The sequence below is a fragment of the Lithobates pipiens genome, unplaced genomic scaffold (assembly GCF_037356315.1).
Source record: "Lithobates pipiens isolate NorthernLeopardFrog02 unplaced genomic scaffold, aLitPip1_a1.2 Scaffold_23, whole genome shotgun sequence".
NCBI classification, from domain to species: domain Eukaryota; kingdom Metazoa; phylum Chordata; class Amphibia; order Anura; family Ranidae; genus Lithobates; species Lithobates pipiens.
Genome location: NW_027507785.1, coordinates 312,230,755 through 312,251,242, shown reverse-complemented (window position 1 = coordinate 312,251,242; position 20,488 = coordinate 312,230,755). Strand labels below are relative to the sequence as shown.

Below are 20,488 nucleotides of genomic sequence, written 5' to 3'. Positions count from 1 at the left end.
ATAGCTCCTGCAAAACGCACTAAAACAGCTGCTCCATTCACACCCTCAGGCTTTCACACTGGAGCGGTGCGCTGGCAGGGCGTCAAAAAAAAGTCCTGCCAGCAACTTCTTTGGAGCGGTGAACTCACCGCTGCTCCCCATTGAAATCAATGGGGCAGCGCTGTGATACCGCCGGCAAAAACGCCGCTCTGGTGGCGTTTTGCGGGCGGATTTAACCCCTTTTCTCCTGCTTGCGGGGGGTTGAAACCGCCTCGCTAGTGGCCAAATATCGCAGGTAAAGCGGCGCTAAAAATAGCACCGCTTTCCCGCTGATGCCGGTGGCGGTTCTATGTGAAAGGGGTCTTAATAAATAATCATACAAAGCCTTTAATTTGGTGCCTTTTTAAGAACAAAAGTTTGGACAAGAACTAGATTCGGTGCACCACTTCCCAACAATTGGAGAGGAGAACGTCTGCAGACATGCACAGTGATGGGTCAGGGTCAGGTGAGTATTTAAGGGGGCGGTGGGGGGATCTTTTAAAATGTTTTTTTGGTTGTAAACCCACTAACAAAATAAATAAAAAACCTGCAAGACAAAGGCATAATAAGCTAGTATGCATAGCATATGAAATACTCACCTTAGATTGAAGCCCCCGCAGCGGTCCTCGTACACTGACCCGGCGCTGTGTCGCGGGTTCCGGTGCTGTGATTGGCCGGAGCTGCAATGACGTCACTCCTGCGTGTGGGAGCCGCTGGTAACTTCACACTAGCTGAAGCAACATCATGAACATGCCATTGCTTCAGTGCGCATGTGCCGATGATGTCCTGTGCAAATTTAGGAGATATCCAGGGTAGCTACAGGTAAGCCTTGTAATAGGCTTACCTGTAGTAAACAGTGGTTCTAAAGGGTTTACAACCACTTTAATGTGATTGTAAAGCTTTTTTTTTTATATATATATAATTTAAAATAATAAACATGTTCTACTTATCTGCTCTTCTCGGGTTCCATGCCAGCGCTCCTGGCTCCTTCCACCTACCAGGTGCTCCCACAGCAAGCAGCTTGTTATGAGGGCACCCATTGTGTGAATGGACACACACAGCCGCGGGTCAGCTCTGCCCCCTCCATCTCTTGATTGGCTCACTGATTGTGATAGTCAATATAGAGCATGAATCCCTGGAGAGGCAAGGCTCTCGTGGACCTCTCCGGGGACTCGAGAGGAGGCTCCGGTAAGTATCAGGGGGGGCTGAGGGGTGACTGCTGCACACATGTTTTTTTACCTTCATGCATGCAGAGTTCATGAAGGTAAAATACCTTTTACCTTTACAACCACAACTTTAATCACTAGCGGGACCACCCACCATTTTTTAACTGCAGCAGGGTGTGGCCCCACACGTGATCCGGCAGGGTGCTCATCTGTGCTGTCAATCGGCTGTCGTAAATCATTGACCAGGACCTGCTGATCGGCTTAGCAAATCACAGCACCGGGCTCTGTACATGGAACAGCAATGTGGCTATGTTTTCTCCCTGCAAAGCACATTCTATTCTATTGGTAAAGAGGCACACATTAAACACATTACTCAGTTAGGCACACCGTTAACCCTTTGATTGCTCCTAGATACCCCCTTCCCAGCCAGTTAACCCCTTCCCAGGTTGCTGTATTAGTGTCACTGGTGATGTCATTGTCACTCAGTCCCCACTCAGTGTCAGTTGGTGCCAAATTGCCTGCCACACTATCGCCGTTCCACTGCAAGTCTCTGATCACTGAAAAAAACGTCAGTATATATACCATAGTTTGTGGACGCTATAGCTTTCACCCAAACAATTGATGGACGCTTTTTGGGATTTTTTTTTTTTTTTTTTTTTTTTTTTTTTACTAAAGACATGTCACGGAATACATTCTGTCCTAAATGTATGAATAAATTAGATCCTTTTTATTTCTTTATTGGATATGTTTTAAAACAGTAAAAAAATGTGGGTTTTTTTCAAATTTTTTGTTTATATAATAACAAAAAAATTGTAAAAATATATTTTTTTAATTTACATAATATTGTGTTTAAATCTTTGTGGCGCCTGAAATGTTCCAGTCTTTTGACACTTCAGTACTCTGTTTCAACAAATCAACTGCTCTGTTTTTTAATTATTGATACTGTAGTTGTATCTGTTAATTACAGTATTAAACAGATGCCACTGCAGTCTAAAGGTGGTAGTATTCTTTTTTTTTTTTTTTTTCGTTGAAGCCTCCAGCCTGCATTTGATCAGTATGTCCTAGTTTATTATCATGCAGGATTAATATAGTGCCAACAATTTTCACAGTGCTTTATAAAGGAAGACAGCACAGTTACAATAGAAGAGAGTTAAAGTGGTTGTAAACCCTTACAACACACTTTGACCTACAGGTTAGTCTAGATTAAGGCTTACCTGTAGGTCCAAGAAATAGCTCCTAAACCTACACGGTTTAGGAGATTTTTGCCAAAAGACAGGCACCGCTGTCTACGGCGCATGCGCCGTAGACAGCAGCGCACTGAGCGTGCCGCCGTCAACGGCGATATGCCGCGCATAGCGGCTCCCGTGCGCATGCGCGGGAGTGACGTCATCGCGGCTTCGCCGAATGACAGCGGCGGAGCAGCGAAACCCACCAAGAAGATGGATGCGCCGGACTACAGGGGACAGCGGTGACTTTGCTGGCTCCTGTGTCAGGTAAGTGACACATAATGGACTACTATGCGATGCATAGTAGTCCATTATGCTTTACCTTTGCAGGGAATGAAAGAGGAAGTAAACTCATCAGGGTTTACTTCCTCTTTAAGAGGCCATACCAGTGGCATGACGAGGAACCACTATGGCTCATTCCAGATTGTTGGTGGGGACCCGATCTGTCAGTGACATCCAGGATTGAATTGAAGAATATTTATGTTGGGATAGGAAGGACTTCTCATCGATCTGAAGTCTTCTGAGGCACATGTTGAGAAAGAAGTACTTTTTTTTTTGTGTACTCTGGGCTTGTTATCTAATTAAAACCTATCTCTGGGAAAGAACAGAAGATGAACTCTATTATTTTGCATCATTGGACAATTATATAACAATATAATTGCCTGAGCAACCATTTGTGGTGAGTCTTCGAGAGGAAATAAAAGCACATGGACATTGATATAGAGTTGGCCCCCATTTGTGGCTATAACAGTCTCTTCTCTTCTTGGAAACCTTCCCATAAGATTTTGGAGTGTCTGTGGGAATTTTGCCCATTCAGACAGAAGAATACTTTTGAGGTCGAGTAATTATGTGGGATGAGAAGACCTGGCTAACATCCGTTCTCTGATTTTTCTCTATGGTGTATGAAACCAGAAGCGGTTCTTTTCTTACTAGCCGTTACCAGCCAGTCACTATGATCTGTATTTGATCGGCTGCATTGGAAGGCAGGGGAGAGATCAGGGGTCTAATAGGCTTCAAATCTATTAATAAAGAGGACCTGTCACTGCCGTTCATCCCATGTGATAGCAATAAAGTTTAATTTAAAAAAAATGTAAATAAAGTAAATCAGGGCTTTACAAATTTGCTTGGAATCTAGGAGCCAGCTAAAAAAAAGTTAGGGGCCAGGTTTTTTTTTCGTTTGGTTATTTTTGCCGTTGAAAATAAAAATCTTAAATTTACACAGAAAACTGTTTGGGGTTATAAGCACCCCGATCCCGCCCCACACAGTGCCGGTAAAGTGCCACTTAAACAAGTGGCGCTTTACCACTAATGCGGCCCGTGCCCCAGTGTGAAAGGGCTCTAAGTGGGATTAGAGCTGGTTAGCGGCACAGTCATGCTGGAACAGAAAATTGCCTTCCTGACAGCCCAAGGTTGTTTAAAATGCCTTTCATGCTGTAGTATTTACCAGTACCCTTCACTGGAAACACGTGAGTGCTATAATTCAGAGGGGTCCCCCAGATATTTTTGGCCATATGGTGGGGGTGAAACGTTTTACCATATAGTTTCGTATATCTGAACATATAATGTATTCAGATTTAGCCTATTTTGATACACATTTAAAAAAAAAATACACTCCATCCAGAACCTCTTTTATATTGTGTGGGAAAGGATTAGGAGCTCTGTCGGCCTAAAACCTCCTTTACTATGGAACCCTTCCAATGTGGTAGGCATTTATAGACATCTAACGTTCACATGTTCTTTATTCTTTTTTACTTTTAAGGTGTTTCATTTGAAATACAACACCTCACTCTCAAATGATTTAACCTTCTATATTATTTTTTTTAACATGTAATCTTTATCTCAGGCTGAAACTAAGCGGAGGAGGGAACTAAAACTCAATTGTACTTTATGTATTGGTCTTTTACAATGAGCATAGGATGACTTAACACCTTACCCAACCCAATTGCTGCACCAGTCGATAATCATCAGCCAACACTTACTTACTGCTTGTGTTATAAAATCCTTTAGTAAGAAGACACCAGCCGAATTATTTGGGCCTCCTCTGGAATCTGCCTTTGAGGAATCCAAATCTGAAGGTGAGCCGAGTCCTTGAGATTTAAAAATCTGGGTGTACTTAGTTTAGCTCTACGAAGATGACCTTTTTACTGGAATATGGGGGAATTGAGTGAGGACAACTTTATTATGGTCAGGATGTTTCCCCCCTCCCTCTGTTTTTGGTGTTTATATGTAATAAATATATATATTATACATTTGGTGATAATCTATATTGGTGATGAGGGAATGTTAAAGTTTACATGCAGTGTATTCAATGAAAAATTTCCCTTCTCAGTTCCTCTAGATCAGCCTGAAATATGGGGCGCTTCACAACTAGATACTGCAGAATCCCCAAAGCTGTCAAGGCCATTCCCCACAGGAAGTAAGTCTTTTTCTTATGTTCTTATTTTGTGTCTTGTGTTTAGGTTCAGTATATATCATAAATATGCTAATGCCATTTATACATAAAAACAATGTGTTGCGCTGTTAAATATAAATGCCTAATTAATAGTGTAACAAAATCAGCGAAAAAAAAAAAAAGTAAAACACATCCATAGTCTAGAACACATATCAAGTCCAAAAGGTAGTCCACTGTGAAGCTTAAAGAGAAACTGCAGTGTGCTCGCATAATTTGTAATAAAAACATCTTTGCCATTCTGAAGCTTCCCTCCAACCACTTTGCATATTATTTTATATATACAGAGGTACCCTGGATTACGAGCATAATTGGTTCCAGAAGAATGCTTGTAATCCAAAGCACTTGTATATCAAAGCGAGTTTCCCCATAGGAGTCGATGAAAACTCAGATAATTCGTTCCACAGTGACTTCTATTTTATGCAGTACCGCATGTGGCTAGAGGTGGGGGTGGGGGGGGGGGGGTGCCGGAACCACTCAGAGGTTTGGACACACTCAGGAACGGAATGGTTCCGAGTGTTTCCGAACGGCTCCCAGTTTCACCGGCGCCCCTGCACCTCTGGCCAAATGTGGTACTGCACACTCCAGAGGCTTGAATACTGCTCATTCTGCGAAACAACGCTCGCAAATTAAGTCAGGATTTTAAAAAGTGATAGCTCATATTGCGAAAACAATATAAAGTGATCTTGCGCATTGGCGTAATTAGCAATCAGCCTAACTGCTGACAATATTATAGCAGTGAATAATAAAGTCCTGAAAAATGGTCAGAAAGAAAAAAAAAAAAAGAAGAGGCACGGTGGGTTTCAAATATTATGATTCAAAAAAATAGAATGGAAAATATAAAAAATGAATATAAATAACAAGAGTCCATACACGTATATATGGTCATATATCAAAGAAATGTCCACTTCTCCAATATGTCATATCATATACTCCACTTCCATTTAAAATAAATATCCAATAAAAAATGAGCTCACAGAACTCTCACCTCCAATCTGTATGTAACCAGCATAAACACCAAAACGGCAGCCTTTAACCCTCTATTCCTCCATCCTTCACTTTGGCATCCCCGTCTCAAAGGAATTATCCAGGAATCATGCACCAAGTACTGGGATTCAGTGGTGGACACACCATGTCCGGCCCTATGTGCTCAAATGATAACCAAAATCGCCACAGGAGGGAAGGAAGGAAAGGAATGCCTCCAATAGTGTAGTATGTTAAATGACCACATATAATTTATTAAACAAAAATGATTGGAATCTTACAAAAAAAACAACATGAAAAAGCATAAAAAATACAGAGTATGGTGTTCTATACGCTTTCTCACTTCTCTTCCTGTATCCAGTCTAACGTCCACTTCTGGCCACTCCCTGCGCGTTGCGTCACCACGTGACTTCATCAGGAAACCATGGTCTACAGCAGGGAGCACAACCCATTATTATTTACCACCAAAATTTTTCAAGATATGATTTACCTTGGGTTCCTCAACATTTTGCATATTTTTAAAGGGTCGTGATTGAAAAAAGGTGGAGAAATGCTGCACTAAACCCCCTAATTTAGCAAAGTAGGAATTTTTAACCATTTTAGTAAAGAACATACTAAATTCTGTCTATTGCATGTATTTTTGGACTTTAACCTTTTTTCTTTTTTCTCTTTATAGCACCTCCACCTATTCCACCCAAAAATATTCCGGCCACTCCACCCAGAACGGCATCGCCATTGCCAGCAGGCATAGGTATGTTATCAGTAAACAGTCTTTTCTACTTGAAGCTTTGTATTGTTTCCTGTGCTGTGAAATCTACAGTAGCTCATTGGTTTTGGTGTAAACAAATTACCTCCATTGTGTTGGAAACTTGCAGCGACCAGGGCCACAGGTAATTTGGGGGCCCAGTAAAGCAGCCCATAGTTTATGCAATTTTCTCCACCACGGGTGGAAGGGTCCAAAACTTTGCTTTCCATTTATTCTACAACTGCTTACCTCACTTTCTTCATAGCTGTTTCAAAACACTTTTCCATTACTTCTGCCTTGTTTTCTGGACAAGGCTATAGGTCATGACACAGGAAGCAGTTGACCAGCTGACCACATTAGCGTACACTCTGCATTATCTACCCTCCTACCTACCCACCCACTTCCAGGTGCATGTTTTTAAATGGAATACGATCGATCAGTGATCACTGTTTTCCACTAAATACATAGGAATCTCCCCACCCCCCCAACTTAACTTTAATCTTGCATAGATCAACTCCTTCCTGTGTCATGACCTCTCGTCTGTCCAGGAAGTAAGGCAGAAGTATTGGAAAAGTGTTTTTAAACAGCCACGAAGACAGTGAGATGAGTGTGCATAGAATAAATGGAAAGCTGTTTTATGTTTGCAAGAGAAGTACATTAAACTGGAAGTAAACTTCCTCTGCAAACTTGCGTATAGGTAAGCCTATAGTAAGGCTAACCTATAGGTAGTGAAAATATCTCCTAAACCTGTACAGTTTAGGAGATATTTACAATGCATGCAACCAGTGACATTACTGGCGCCTGTGTTCTGATGGAATGTCCCATGGGTGCTGTTCCCTCTGAGCCAGTGCCGTGAACGGTGGCTCCCACGCGCATGCGCAGGAGTGACGTCATCGTGACTTCAGGCCAATCACAGCATCGGAGCCCGCAAACCAGGAAGAAGCTCCGGGAAAGATGTCAGCCGTGACATCGGTGTGTGGGAACGGCTGCATTCTAAGGTAAGTATTTCATAATGAGCTAGTATGCGATGCATACTAGCTCATTATGCTTTTGTCTTGCAGGGTTTGTTTGTTTTTTTCTGAGGTTTACAACCTCTTTAATACTCTATTGGTACATAGAGAAGCTAGAATTTAGAAGAAAAAAAAAGTGAACTTAGCCTTTGATCCTCTGCATTGTCTTCTCGGATCCTCCCCATCGTTCATGGTCCCCAATCTATCTCCTGATAAGAGCGCCTTTGGAGTCACTCTGCACATGCTCAGTTTGGTGTGTATTGCTAAAGATTTTATTTTTATTTTTCTTGGGAGGGTGCATGTAATCAGCACTGTTCAGACAGAGGGTCGGGGGTCCTGCAGCCTCACAGGACAGCCGGAGGAGAATGAAAACTCCTCCCACAAGCTTTGTCCAGACACTGATAGAAGTCACAATACTGCTATATACTGCTGATGATAAAAGGTATTTGGCAGTTTATATTTAGTAAAATAATTGCATCTCCATGTCCTGTGTACTGTGGGAGACCAGATATAGTGAATGCAGGCTGCTGGGTTGAGGTTTCTCTTTTTCTAGTATAAAAATAAACAAGCAAACCTCTCATAGCCCACATATCTTTTACTGTATGTGTAAACCAGATCTTTTCTAATAAGTGATCACAAAATCATAATATATTAATAATTATTCATGGAAATGAAAAAAATATATAATTTCATATGGGAATAGGTTGTGCATGATCATTTGGAACAATCAGTTTTGAGGCTTTATTTTTTGCTTTTTTTTCACAAATTATATGTATGATTGTAATATTTGTACTATATGGTTTTGATTTATGAAATTAGATTTCTATATTTATATGAATGATTATTAAAATAATGTTTTTGTGATTACTTATTGTTTTATGTGTGTGAGAATGGTTTTGGTTTACACATACAGTAAAAGATTTGTAGACACAGAGATTACTGCTCCAACCTCCCAGATCCACAATGAAGTGCTCATCCTGATGGAACTCGCAGGTGCTGGCTCTGCTCAAGATTGAGGAGAAAAAGAATTCCTGGATGGCCGCACATTAAAAAAAGGCATCTATATTGGCAAAGTACAGTCACCTCACAAAAATAGGGAAAACAGGACAAATAACCAATGCGTTTCACGCCCCCTTAATCATGGCGCTTATTCATAGCTCAGTAAAAGATTTGTGGGGGGGGGGGGGGGGGTTATGAGGTTCACTTGTAGCAGGAAGGAGCGCTGCACACTTATTCTTATATTTGTATACTTTTGATGTTGATAGAGCAAGGGTGTTAGCTGCTCTTTAGTTAAAAATGTGTATTTATTTAAAACAGAGTTCCACCCAAACGTGGAAGCTCCGCTTATTTGCTCCCCCCCTCCGATGCTACATTTGCCACCCTTTGAGGGGGGAGGGGGATATCTATCAAAAACAGGTACCCGCTCCCACTTCCGTGTAAGGGAGCCGCTGCGAACTACGTCATTTATGCCCCCTCCTCCTTCCCCCCACCCCTCCTCTGGAAGACACACACAGGTCCCAGAAAACAGTGGGGCCATTCAGAAAGGGCGACTCACGCCACAAGACTTCACTTCCTGTTTCCCTTAGTAAGGATGCCAGCACGTCATTTACGCCCCCTCCTCCTTCCCCCCACCCCTCCTCTGGAAGACACACACAGGTCCCAGAAAACAACGGGGCCATTCAGAAAGGGCGACTCACGCAATAGGAAACAGGCTGTGAAGTCGCAAGACTTCACTTCCTGTTTCCCTTAGTAAGGATGCCTGCACCAGGAGCAGGCATGGACGGGTCGCCTTCAGGTGCCGACATCATGGGCTCCCTGGACAGGTATGTGTCCTTATATTAAAAGTCGGCAGCTACAGTATTTGTAGCTGCTGACTTTTAAATTATTTTTCCACCCAGGCTGAAACTCTGCTTTAAGCAGCTCAAGGGGTATTTTTATTTTTGGAATTCTCTTTGGAGTTTAAAAATTTTTGGCTGCAGCTTGCAAGTTGTCGCTGTAGCTGAGTTTTAGTGTGCTTGCAGTAGCATTACTCAGATTTTTCTCTCTTCCATTTGAGTTGCCTCAGCCAGTTACATTGAGAATTACACTTATATGCAGAACTCTTGCAATGATGCAGTTCCAGCAGCTCTCCTGTAGTTTTCTACAGGTATCTCCTAACTTGGTGCACCGACTGACAAGTCACGCCAGTTGCGGATCCACAGCAAAGGCAGAGTCACAAGCTGTATTGTGAAACCGCTCTTTGCATCCCTTGTTTTTCTGTCATGATCTCAGTGGGTAGGAGTGCTTGATCTGAGCCAGCTGAGCAACTGATGATGCCATGTAATGATATTTAAATACGATTAGTAGCTGTGGCTCTAGCTCTGTTATAGCTGGTGAATCATTCTACTTGACTTGGCAAATTAAAGTATGGTTCTAAAGTGAATTAAACAAGCAGCAGGCAGACTTTTTATGTCCTGTTTGCCCATTCTGCCCTTTTCCTCTAATGATGCTGTTTTGGTTAACCACTTGCTGACCAGCTGCTGTCATTATACTGCGGCAGGTCGGCTCTTTCCCACGAATCGCCGTAGCTGTGCGTCGGCCCTTTAAACAGCTATAGCAGTAGTGCCTGCTGCACGGCGGGAGAGCTGATGCACGATGTCCACCGGCCACCAGCGATCGCTCCACAGAGAGGCAGAAAGGGATCTGTCAATGTAAGCAAACAGATCCCGGTTCTGTCAGGAGAGTGGAGAGATCATCTGTTCCTAGTGATTGGGAACGGCGATCTCTCTCCTCCTCCAGTCAGTACAAGCCCCCACCCCCCCCCCCCCCCACAGTTGGGGACACATTTAACCCCTTGATCGCCCCTAGTGTTAACCCCTTCCCTGCCAGTGACATTTATACAACAATCAGTGCATTTTTATAGCACTAATCACTATATAAATATATAAATGTCAGTTGTTCCCAAAAAGTGGCCGATCTTTCCTCCGCAATGTCATAGTCCCACTAAAAGTCACTGATCACCGCCATTACTAGTAAAAAAAAAAAAAAAAAAAATGCCATAAATCTATTCCCTATTTTATAGACGCTAAAACTTTTGCGCAAATCAATATACGCTTATTGCTAATTTTTTTTATCAGAAATATGTAGAATACATATTGGCCTAAACTGAAATTTTTTTTTTGTTTTTTTTTATATATATTATAGCAAAAAGTAAAAAATATATATATATTATTTTTTTTCAAAATTGACGCTCTTTTTTTTTTTGTTTACAGTGGAAAAAAAATAAAAACTGCAGAGGTGATCAAATGCCACTAAAAGAAAGCTGTATTTGTGGGGAAAAAAGGACCTAATTTTGTTTGGGTACCACGTCGCATAACCGCACAATTGTCAGTTAAAGCGACGCAGTGCCGTTTCGCAAAAAATGGCCTAGTCATTAAGGGGGAAAATCTTCCGGCTCTTAAGTGGTAAAAGATGCCAACTAATCAGGGGTCAATGAAATCTTTAAAGCAAACCTTTGCTTTGCCTTAAAAAAAAAAAAAAAAAAAACACTAAATGCAGTCACTATACACAACGGCATCTCACCCTAAACGAATACTATTTTAAAGTAATATGTCTCTTCTGCTAACAGGCCATATTCACAATGACGGAAGCCTGCGGTAAAAACTGCAAATGCTTTTCGTGGCTCCATCCTGTCTTCTTACTAAATTGGAGCAGCCATTAGGAGGCATGGCCCAGCACCACCCTTGTCCTGAGGGCCTCACCTGCACAGTGTACTATCGTCCTGTTAGCCCAGATGAGTTTAACAGCTGCTACAAGCCCTCTGGAAAAGGACTGGGTTCCCTCCTGGAGGGTGTTAGAGGGTTATTATCACTATTTAAGGTACTTGTATAGCGCCGTTAATTTACAAAGCGCTTTACATATACATTCTACATTCACACCAGTGCCTACCCTCAAGGAGCTTACAATCTAAGGTCCCTAACTCACGTTCATATACTAGGGCCAATTTAGACAGAAGCCAATTAACCTACCAGCATGTCTTTTGGGAGAAAACCGGAATACCCGGAGGAAAACCGCGCAGGCACAGGGGGAACATGCAAACTCCAGGCAGGTAGTGTCGTGGTTGGAATTCAAACCGGCGACCTTTTTTACCGCTAGGCGAGAGTGCTACCCACTACACCACTGTGCCACCCGTCTGTCCTACAGCTGTACTGTGTCCTATGCATGCTATTAGTCTGCCTGTGATTATACAGGTTGACGCGCCTGCTGTCCCGCCCCTTTGTTGAAGATTGCGAGTGAATTCTGTGGTCCCCGTCAATTTGAGGCTGCCAATACAGCTCTCCGAGTTATGAGGAGAAGAACAGACAGCAGTCATGTGACCGCTGATGAGGTCAATTAATACATTTTGTTTTTAGTTTTGGAAAATTTCAGCTAAATGCCATGCTTAGCCAATAGTTAGGCCCCTTTCACACTAGCGGACCGATGGGGTCCGCCTATCAGTTTTTTTGAGGCAGACCTTCCAGTCTTCTCTATGGAGCGGCGGGTGTAAACGGACATGTCCATTTATACCTGCTGACATCCAATCTGATACTATCTGCTAAAAACAGATGGATGGCGGCTCAGATGGCAGCTTAGTGTGAATGGACAGGTGGTCCTTTTACAATACGTTCAATCGCCCATAGAGGAGGGTGGGCTGTGTCTTCGTCTGCTCTGCATAAGTGGAGCGGACACAGACCAGCCATCTGCCTGCTCAGTGGGGATCAATGGACAGATTCCTGACTGAGCAGGCGGGCTCTGTTGGAGTGTGTGGAAGGGACCTTAAAGCGTTACTAAACCCAGGAGCCTGCATTCACTATGTTTGATCTCCCACAGTACACAGAATATGGAAATGCAATTATTTTACCAAACATAAACTGCTAAATACCTTTTTGTTTTCTTACATCAGGGGACACAGAGCCATAGTACTTACTATGTGGGTTATAGGGCCACTGATAGGTGATGGACACTGGCAGGCCCTAAGGAAAGAAATGTGTACTCCCTATATAACCCCTCTCACTACTGGGAGTCCTCTGTTTTTTCACCAGTGTCTAAGGTGTTGGTCACGAGTAAAGATGTGCTGTGCTGAGCTCCACTGGAAGCTTCCTTGCCGGGGCTAGCTATGCTGACCGGATCCGTTCTGATGTCTTTACATGGGCTAAATGGATGGTACCCGGGCCTCGTGTCCAAAGAAACAAGATTTTGCTTGCGAATGCTTCTCTTTTAGAGAGCTGGGCCCTGGGATCCAGTACTTTTTGGTATTAAGGCCATAAAAATTTTTACTGGCAGGGTGCTGTCACAGGTCCAGGATTGTGGGTAACCTGAGGTTCCCATGTTCCTGAAGGTTTCGGAGCCCACCGCGAAGGGTGAAGATTGGGTTTATCTCAGATATAGAAATGCAATCATTTTAGCAAATATAAACTGCTAAATACCTTTTTTTCATTAGCAGTATATAGCAGTCTTGTGACTTCTATCAGTTCCCGGTAAACCTTGTAGGAGGAGTTTTCATACTGCACCGATCCTCTGTCTTGACAGGGCCGATTGGCCCTGTGCTGATCACATGCACCCTCTCAAGAAATAAAAAAAAATTCTCTAGCAATGCACACCAAACTAAGCATGTGCAGCCCATCCACTGGCTCTGTAAATATCGTGTTATTTTTTCTGAGACAGTGGAACAGGAGGAGGATCAGAGAGACTGGATCAAATAGCCTTTATACACAATGCAAAGGATTAATCTCTTAGGTTCCACCGTGAATGTAACAAGCATGCTTTACTGCATACAGAGACTGATTTTACTGTTGTGGGTTTAGTAACACTTGAAAGTGGTTGTAAACCCTTTACAACCACTTTTTGCTACAAGTAAGCCTATAATAAGGCTTACCTGTAGCTAGCTCGGATATCTCCTAAACCTGCATGGTTTGGGAGATATCCCCTGTATCTGCATGTGCCGATGTCATCAGCACATGCCCTCTGAAGCAACGGCACGTATGTACCGTTGCTTCAGTTAGACTGTGTCGTTGCCGGCGGCTCCCGTGTGCATGTGCAGGAGTGACATCATCGCTGCTCCGGCCAATCACAGTGCCGGAGCCCGCAATACCCGGAAGTGACTCCGGAAGTCATGTCGCCGGCCGGAACGTTAGAGGACCACTGCGGGGTCTTCAATCTCAGGTAGGTAATGCATAATGAGCTAGTATGCTGTGCATACTAGCTCATTATGCCTTTGTCTTGCTGGGTTTTTTTTTTGGTTTTTGTTCGTGGGTTTACAACCACTTTAAAGTAGAACTACAAGCAAACCTTTTTTACATTTTGGATAGAATAATGGAGGGTTGTGACCTCTGTGCCATACTGGAGCAGGGGCGGGACTGACAACTCATGGGGCCCCTGGGCAATAGGAGATTATGGGGCCCCCAGGCAATCAGAGATTATGGGGCCCCCAGGCAATCAGAGATTATGGTGCAACACACACACACACACACACACACACACACACACTATATATACACACACACACTATATATACACACACACACACTATATATATATATATACACACACACACACTATATATATATATATATACACACACACACACACACACACACACACTATATATATATACACACACACACACACACACACACACACACACTATATACACACACTCACACACACTGTACACTCACACACACTATACACTCACACACACTATACACTCACACAGTATACACAGACATGTTTCTATTGGCTGAGAAGGTACTGGAGAGGTGGGGCAGCTATAATCTCAGGATTTTTAGACCAAAAGGATGTCGGTAAGGGACATTTCAGAGACGCATGTAAAAAAAACCTACTGATTTTTGCATACTGTCCCTGGTTTTACTGAGGCTGGCAACCCTGATGGGGCCCCTTAGTGGCCCTGGGCCCTCGGGCAGTGCCCGAGTGGCCAAATGGTCAGTCCACCCCTGTACTGGAGTGATTTTCCTTAACTTCCTGTCCCATAGCCAAAACAGGAAGCGTGAAGAAATTCCTGAAAATTGAGGGAATTTCTTGGGGACCCCCAGGTCACCAGAGCTAGTGTACCCATTTGAATACATCCCCTCTTACTTTTCCGGGGATAACCCAAAATGTGGGCTTTACTTTTACTTTCACTTTCAATGATAATGGTAAACAGGACATATAGAGAGAGTGACTCTCCCTAACAGGGGGGCACAGACAGCAATAAAAACGGACAGGTGTTCTAATCCCTCTCCATTCTATCCAAAACTAAAGAAAAACTTTTGCCTTTAGTTATACTTTAAGAGTTGTTATGATGTGTAGGACATACTTTGGATTTACAGATACTTCAACAAAATACTACAGTTGAACTATACTGATGTTTTACTGAAGGTTTCTTACATAATAAATTTATGTATTTTTCCGCATTCTCTTCACAGATCAAGCTACAGTTTCAGAAGTTGAACTGAGAGAACCAGGCGACAGAGATGAACAACTTTCACCAGTGAATGATTTGGACAGTATTTTTGGCCCTGTACTATCCCCCAGGTCTGTGGCTGTCACCTCTGAAGATAAATGGGTCAGGTTTTCTGACGCTTCCCCGCAATCGATCTCTCCTGTCCCCGCTCCTTGTATAATGGCTAAGTCCCCTTCAGCTGAAGAACCTGAAAGCCCATGTGAACCTTCTTCGCCGCCACCACCACCCCCTGTAGAAATATGTCGAAATATACCTTCCCCGCTCAATCTGGAAGAGGTCCACAAGATAATAGCAGAACAGTCATTCGTTAAAGATGAGGTATTAGAAACAACAGCATCTCCTAAAGATTTTGGGTTGGGACAAAGAGCTACACCGCCTCCGCCTCCGCCCCCCACATACAGGACTGTGGTGTCTTCTCCTGGGCCAAGTTCAAGTAGCGGCACTGGAAGCGCAAGTGGTACATTTTTACAAATTTTTATATTGGAAATGCCCATTGTTGTACTTAGTTTTCCTATTTTTTTTTTAATAGGCAAAATTCTATCAAGAAGCTGGGGTGGTGTGTATTTTTTTTATTTTAAACTATTGATAAAGGTTTTTAGTTTACGATGGGAGATTGTGTGAAGGTTGGGTTAACCATTTTTTTATTACATTTGCCTTTTACTTGTTTCATTCAAGGTTCCCAATTGAATGTGTTATACAATCACATAATGATAAAACAAAAAAAGTTGTCATGGGGATGTGAAATGAGGTCCAGTTGGCCTTGGGAACCATTGTTATTTATGTGGTACAAATACAAAAAGCCTTTTTCCCGTCAGGAGAGCTGTTTATCGGCTCTCCTCTGCTCCTCCTAGTTACACTGTAATCAACTGTGATTGGACACAGCTGATCAAATGGTAAAGAACCTACATCTGCTGACTACAGGAAGATTAAGGCCGGGTTCACACCACAGCGATGCGGGAATGCCGCGAATCCGCAGCGTTTTCCCGCATTGCACACCTCCCGCCGGCAGTTCACACTGCCCTATGCGGACGGCTGGGAGTGTCAATGATATGTTAATGACACCCCCAGATCCGTCCGCATATCGCAGTGCGATCTGCAGACTCGCACAGGAATCGGATCGCATGGTGTGACCACCCATGCGATCCGATTCTGTTGCGGACCAAAAAAAGGGTCCCGTGCGAGTTTGCTGCGGGAGCGATGCGAATTCAGCCATACTATCTGTATGGCTGAACTCTCATCGCTATGGAGATCGGATGTGATTTGCACTGCAGTGCGGGTGCGAATCACATCCGGATCTCCCCCCGCAGCAGTGTGAACCCGGCCTGAACACTGGCAAAACAAACTGTAGGCCAGCCCAGGGTGTAATGCCCCATACACACGATGAGATTATCGGACGAATGATCGTCCGTTTTTTTATTGCATGCTAATCTCAGATCGAATCTGATGAGTTTACTAAAGTCACGAAAATTCCCGCACGACAGAAAAAAAATTCGGAAGTGATGTCATGTGTTGTAATGCATTTGTATTGCATTTTCAAACGATAGCTGTACTGATTAAACAAAAATCGTATGATCTGGCATCGTACGAAAAAAAATTCCGTGCATGTCCGATAGAATAATATCAGATGAACTGTCCTAATCAGCTCTCGAAAGCTCTGTACTAAAGATCCGATTATCATACGATCGCTTCGAAACCGGTATTTTCCGTACGATTTTCGGATCGTGTGTACGGGGCATAATGCCGCGTACACACGACCGGACTTAAGTCCGGCAGACTTTCGACGAAGTTCTGACAGAGTTCTGACGGACTTTCCGAATGAACAGACTTGGCCACACACAATCACACCAAAGTCCGACGGATTCGAATGTGATGACGTATGACTTGACTAGAATAAGGAAGTTCATAGCCAGTAGCCAATAGCTGCCCTCGCATCGGTTTTTGTCCGTCGGACTAGCATACACACGAGCGGATTTCTCGGTAGGAACTGGGTCCGGCGGAGTTCTGGCAGAAACATTTGAAACATGTTCCATTTCTAAAGTCTGACAGACTTTTGCAAATCAAAAGTCCGCTGCAGCCCACACACAATCGAATAGTCTGCCGGAATCATTCCGTCTGACTTTTGATGTTGAAAAGTCCGGTCGTGTGTACGCGGCATAACACTTCCTACTATCAGCATACTTCAGTTTTTTGCTAGTGTTCTAGGGGAGTGGATATCTTTTCTTTAGCTCTGCTATTCTAAATACTATTATACTTTGATTATTTTCTACTTACTTTTTTTTTCTTCAAGATTCATCTTCATCAGTTGTTGCTGGTGGTTTTATTCACCAGATTACAGCCATCCAGTGCGTTGGTCCTTAGCTAGGCTTTTTGCAACTGGACCCTGCTGGACTGGAAATTTGCAAAGTGAACTTGGAAGTGACCCTCTGGCACTTGGGGTCCGTGTGGGCGCTCTCCAAACTGATTTACCGCAAGCGCTCTTTTGCCGCATTTTATTTGCCGTTAGTGAATTTACGCCAATGTGTGGTTTATTCTGCAACATGTTTTCCACTTTTGTATTTGTTGTATTGTGTTTTATTTATTTATTTTTCGTTCCTCCAGGGACATCATCTCCTGCCCGCCCTGCAACTCCTCTCGCCACCTGCAGTCCGACCCCTCCTCCACCACCACCTCGCCCACCATCTCGGCCTAAACTTCCTCCTGGAAAACCTACAGTTACAGATGTGGTGTGTTCTGCTTGTACATTTAGTAACAGTGGTATCTGATGTCAAATTTTCTACTTGTCAAATCTTTTACTTGTCAATTTGTTTTACTTTTCAGGATTGTAAAGTGTGTGTTCTGTTTGACCTTGTATTCAGAGCAGTCTAGACTTGATTATCACTTTCATTAGTGTGCTTATGTCACTTCTTCATTAACCACATGCTGAGCTTTGTCTATATATTGTCCTGATATTTTACCTCTGAAATGTAGATGAAAGAGATGACGTTACCTTCTCCATTCAGGGAAAAGCATCATTGTCTGTGTATAGTCTCTTCCCCCCCCTCCCCAACCACTTTTCACACATTTCCCTGTCTATAGCACTCTTCTGCTGCTTCCTCGCCTTCTGTGGGTGCCACTGAAAAATAAATACCCAATGCATCCACCTATGTGGCAGCACATGTTCTCCTCCCATGATGCCATGGCCACTTGTCATTCCTGAGTAGTGTCGTATGATAAAGCAAGTGACATCATAGCTACCTCCTGAGTTCTGGCACCAGCTGACATTTTGGTGGCATTTGTGACAGAGGAAGGAGCACTGGAGCAGTGAGTATAAAGCAGTGTCGGGCTTTACACAGACTCTGTTAATTTGTCCTCTTCCGCTGCCAACGCCGCCAAATGGCGCTTTAATGCAGAGACATCGCCCCCCCCTGTCGTATCGTCGGAAACAGCCGCTTTCAGAAGTGTTGATCTCCTTAAAGTGTTTAACCCCACCCCAAAATAATAATTAGATATCCTGGACCCTTAAAGCAGATTAAACAGCACAGTGCTTGTGCTGTGTAATCTGCCCCCCTCTAAACTAAAAAAAACCTGCCTGAACCTGCCACTTCCTAGGGCTCCACCATGGTCAGAGTACATCCCTGAGTTATCGACAGCCTGCTCTCAGCTATCCTCTCACCCCCCCCCCTGCCTGTCAGCTCCTTGTGTCTCTCTCTGCGCCCCCTGCCGCCCAATAATACAAACCCCAAACTTTTAAATGGTCACTGGCAGCCGCTCTATGATGTTCAGGCATAGCACACTGTTGGTGTTTTCTAAAAACGAGGCTTTTAAATACCTATTTACAGCTGTCAGGCCAGTCACATGTCTCACGGCCACTTTACAGCTCTGAGACAAGGCTTCTGCAGGACAGACTGTGCGGGCCACATGATCTCCCCTGCTGACGTCAGAGGGAGATCTCGGCCCCTCCTGCAGAAGCCATATATCGGAGCTGAAAAGCAGCTGCAAGTCATGTGATCGGCCTGAAGATAGCTCTAAATAGGTATTTACAAGCCTTGTTTTTTTAGAAAACTAGAAAACACATATACAGTGTGCTATATGCCTGAGTATCATAGAGGGGCTAGCGTAGACTTAACAAACACTTTAACTCCAGTTTGCTACTAATTTCTCCTGCCAACACTTTCCTCGTTAGAGATTGGTGGGAGGAACCTCCTGAGTGCAGCAGAGAATACAGGAGTTTGAAAATCATTAACGTGTTTAGTTTCTGAAGATAATTCAGGGGATGAACTGCCTGCTTTGGTGGGGTGTTCAGTGCCACAAGCAGCAGGAGAAGCATTTTCTGACATAAAAAAAAAAGAGAGAAGGCCACCTAAGCTCCAACCAGGGGAACGCTCCAATGTACAGGAAAAGCCGAAAAGAAAATGTGTTCATGGGACTTTTATGAATCATACTTGTATATGCAACATATCACCCATAATTGCAGGAACATGTCCTTTTTCAATTCATGAAGGCTTAGAGCTCTCTACGTGTTTCATGGGGCAACGCCCACTTCCTCAGGACACAGCCCGGATTGAATTTTTGTGTGTATCTGTGGAAAAACCATGTCATGAAAAAACAATGGATTGTTTTCAATCTCTTTTTATTGTTTTCCATTTACTACAAATACAAATTCACCGCTTCCAGAATCTTTCAGAATTGACTCTATATATTATCTATACATTAAAGCAATCTCTAAATCTTATTTTTGTATACATAGGGTCACTAACACTATCCTCCTACCATTCATTCTAAACAACCAAGACAATGGATTGAATAGTTTGAGGTTAATGCGTTTCAATTAAGAGAATATTTATTCCCAAGAGAGAGAAATTAAGAGAAGCATTTTCTTTCTTGCTTGCAGAAAACTTTTTATTCGAACTTTGAGTTAAAGTGTTACTAAACCCAGGACCCTGCATTCATTATATCTGTTTTCCCACATTATACCGTACATGGAAATGCAATTATTTTAGTAAATATAAACTGCTACCTTTTCTCAGCAGCAGTATATAGCAGTGTTCTATCAGTGTCCAGCTGAGCAATAGTTAAAGCTTGTAGGAAGAGTTTTCATTCTCCTCTGACTGTCCTATGAGGCTGCATGCCCCCTGATCCTCTGTCTGGACAGTACTGATTGGCCCTGTACTGATCACATGCACTCTCCCCCAAAAAAAAAAAAAACTGTAGCAGTACACACCAAACTGAGCATGTGCAGAGTGTTTCCAAGGCTCTGTACTATCAGGAGACGGATTGGGGACTGTGGAAGAAGGGGAGGATTAGATAAGACAGGATCAAACAGCCTTTTTACACAGTGCAGAGGATTAACCCCTTAGGTTCCACAGTGAGTATAACCAGCATACTTTACTGCATATACAGACAGATTTTTACTGTTGTGGGTTTAGTAACA

General features: G+C 43.2%; 1 protein-coding gene across 6 annotated transcripts in view; it reads left to right on the top strand.

The window, feature by feature from the left end:
* Positions 1 to 20,488, top strand: part of SGIP1 (SH3GL interacting endocytic adaptor 1) — a 250,209-nt gene that overhangs the window by 157,481 nt on the left and 72,240 nt on the right. For all 6 annotated transcript variants that reach the window (XM_077450532.1, XM_077450530.1, XM_077450528.1 and 3 more), the window contains exons 9-13: positions 4,418 to 4,485; positions 4,740 to 4,826; positions 6,520 to 6,594; positions 15,041 to 15,535; positions 17,677 to 17,801. In XM_077450532.1, coding sequence (XP_077306658.1) covers positions 4,418 to 4,485; positions 4,740 to 4,826; positions 6,520 to 6,594; positions 15,041 to 15,535; positions 17,677 to 17,801 — 850 coding nt within the window. The remainder of the gene's footprint in view (positions 1 to 4,417; positions 4,486 to 4,739; positions 4,827 to 6,519; positions 6,595 to 15,040; positions 15,536 to 17,676; positions 17,802 to 20,488) is intronic.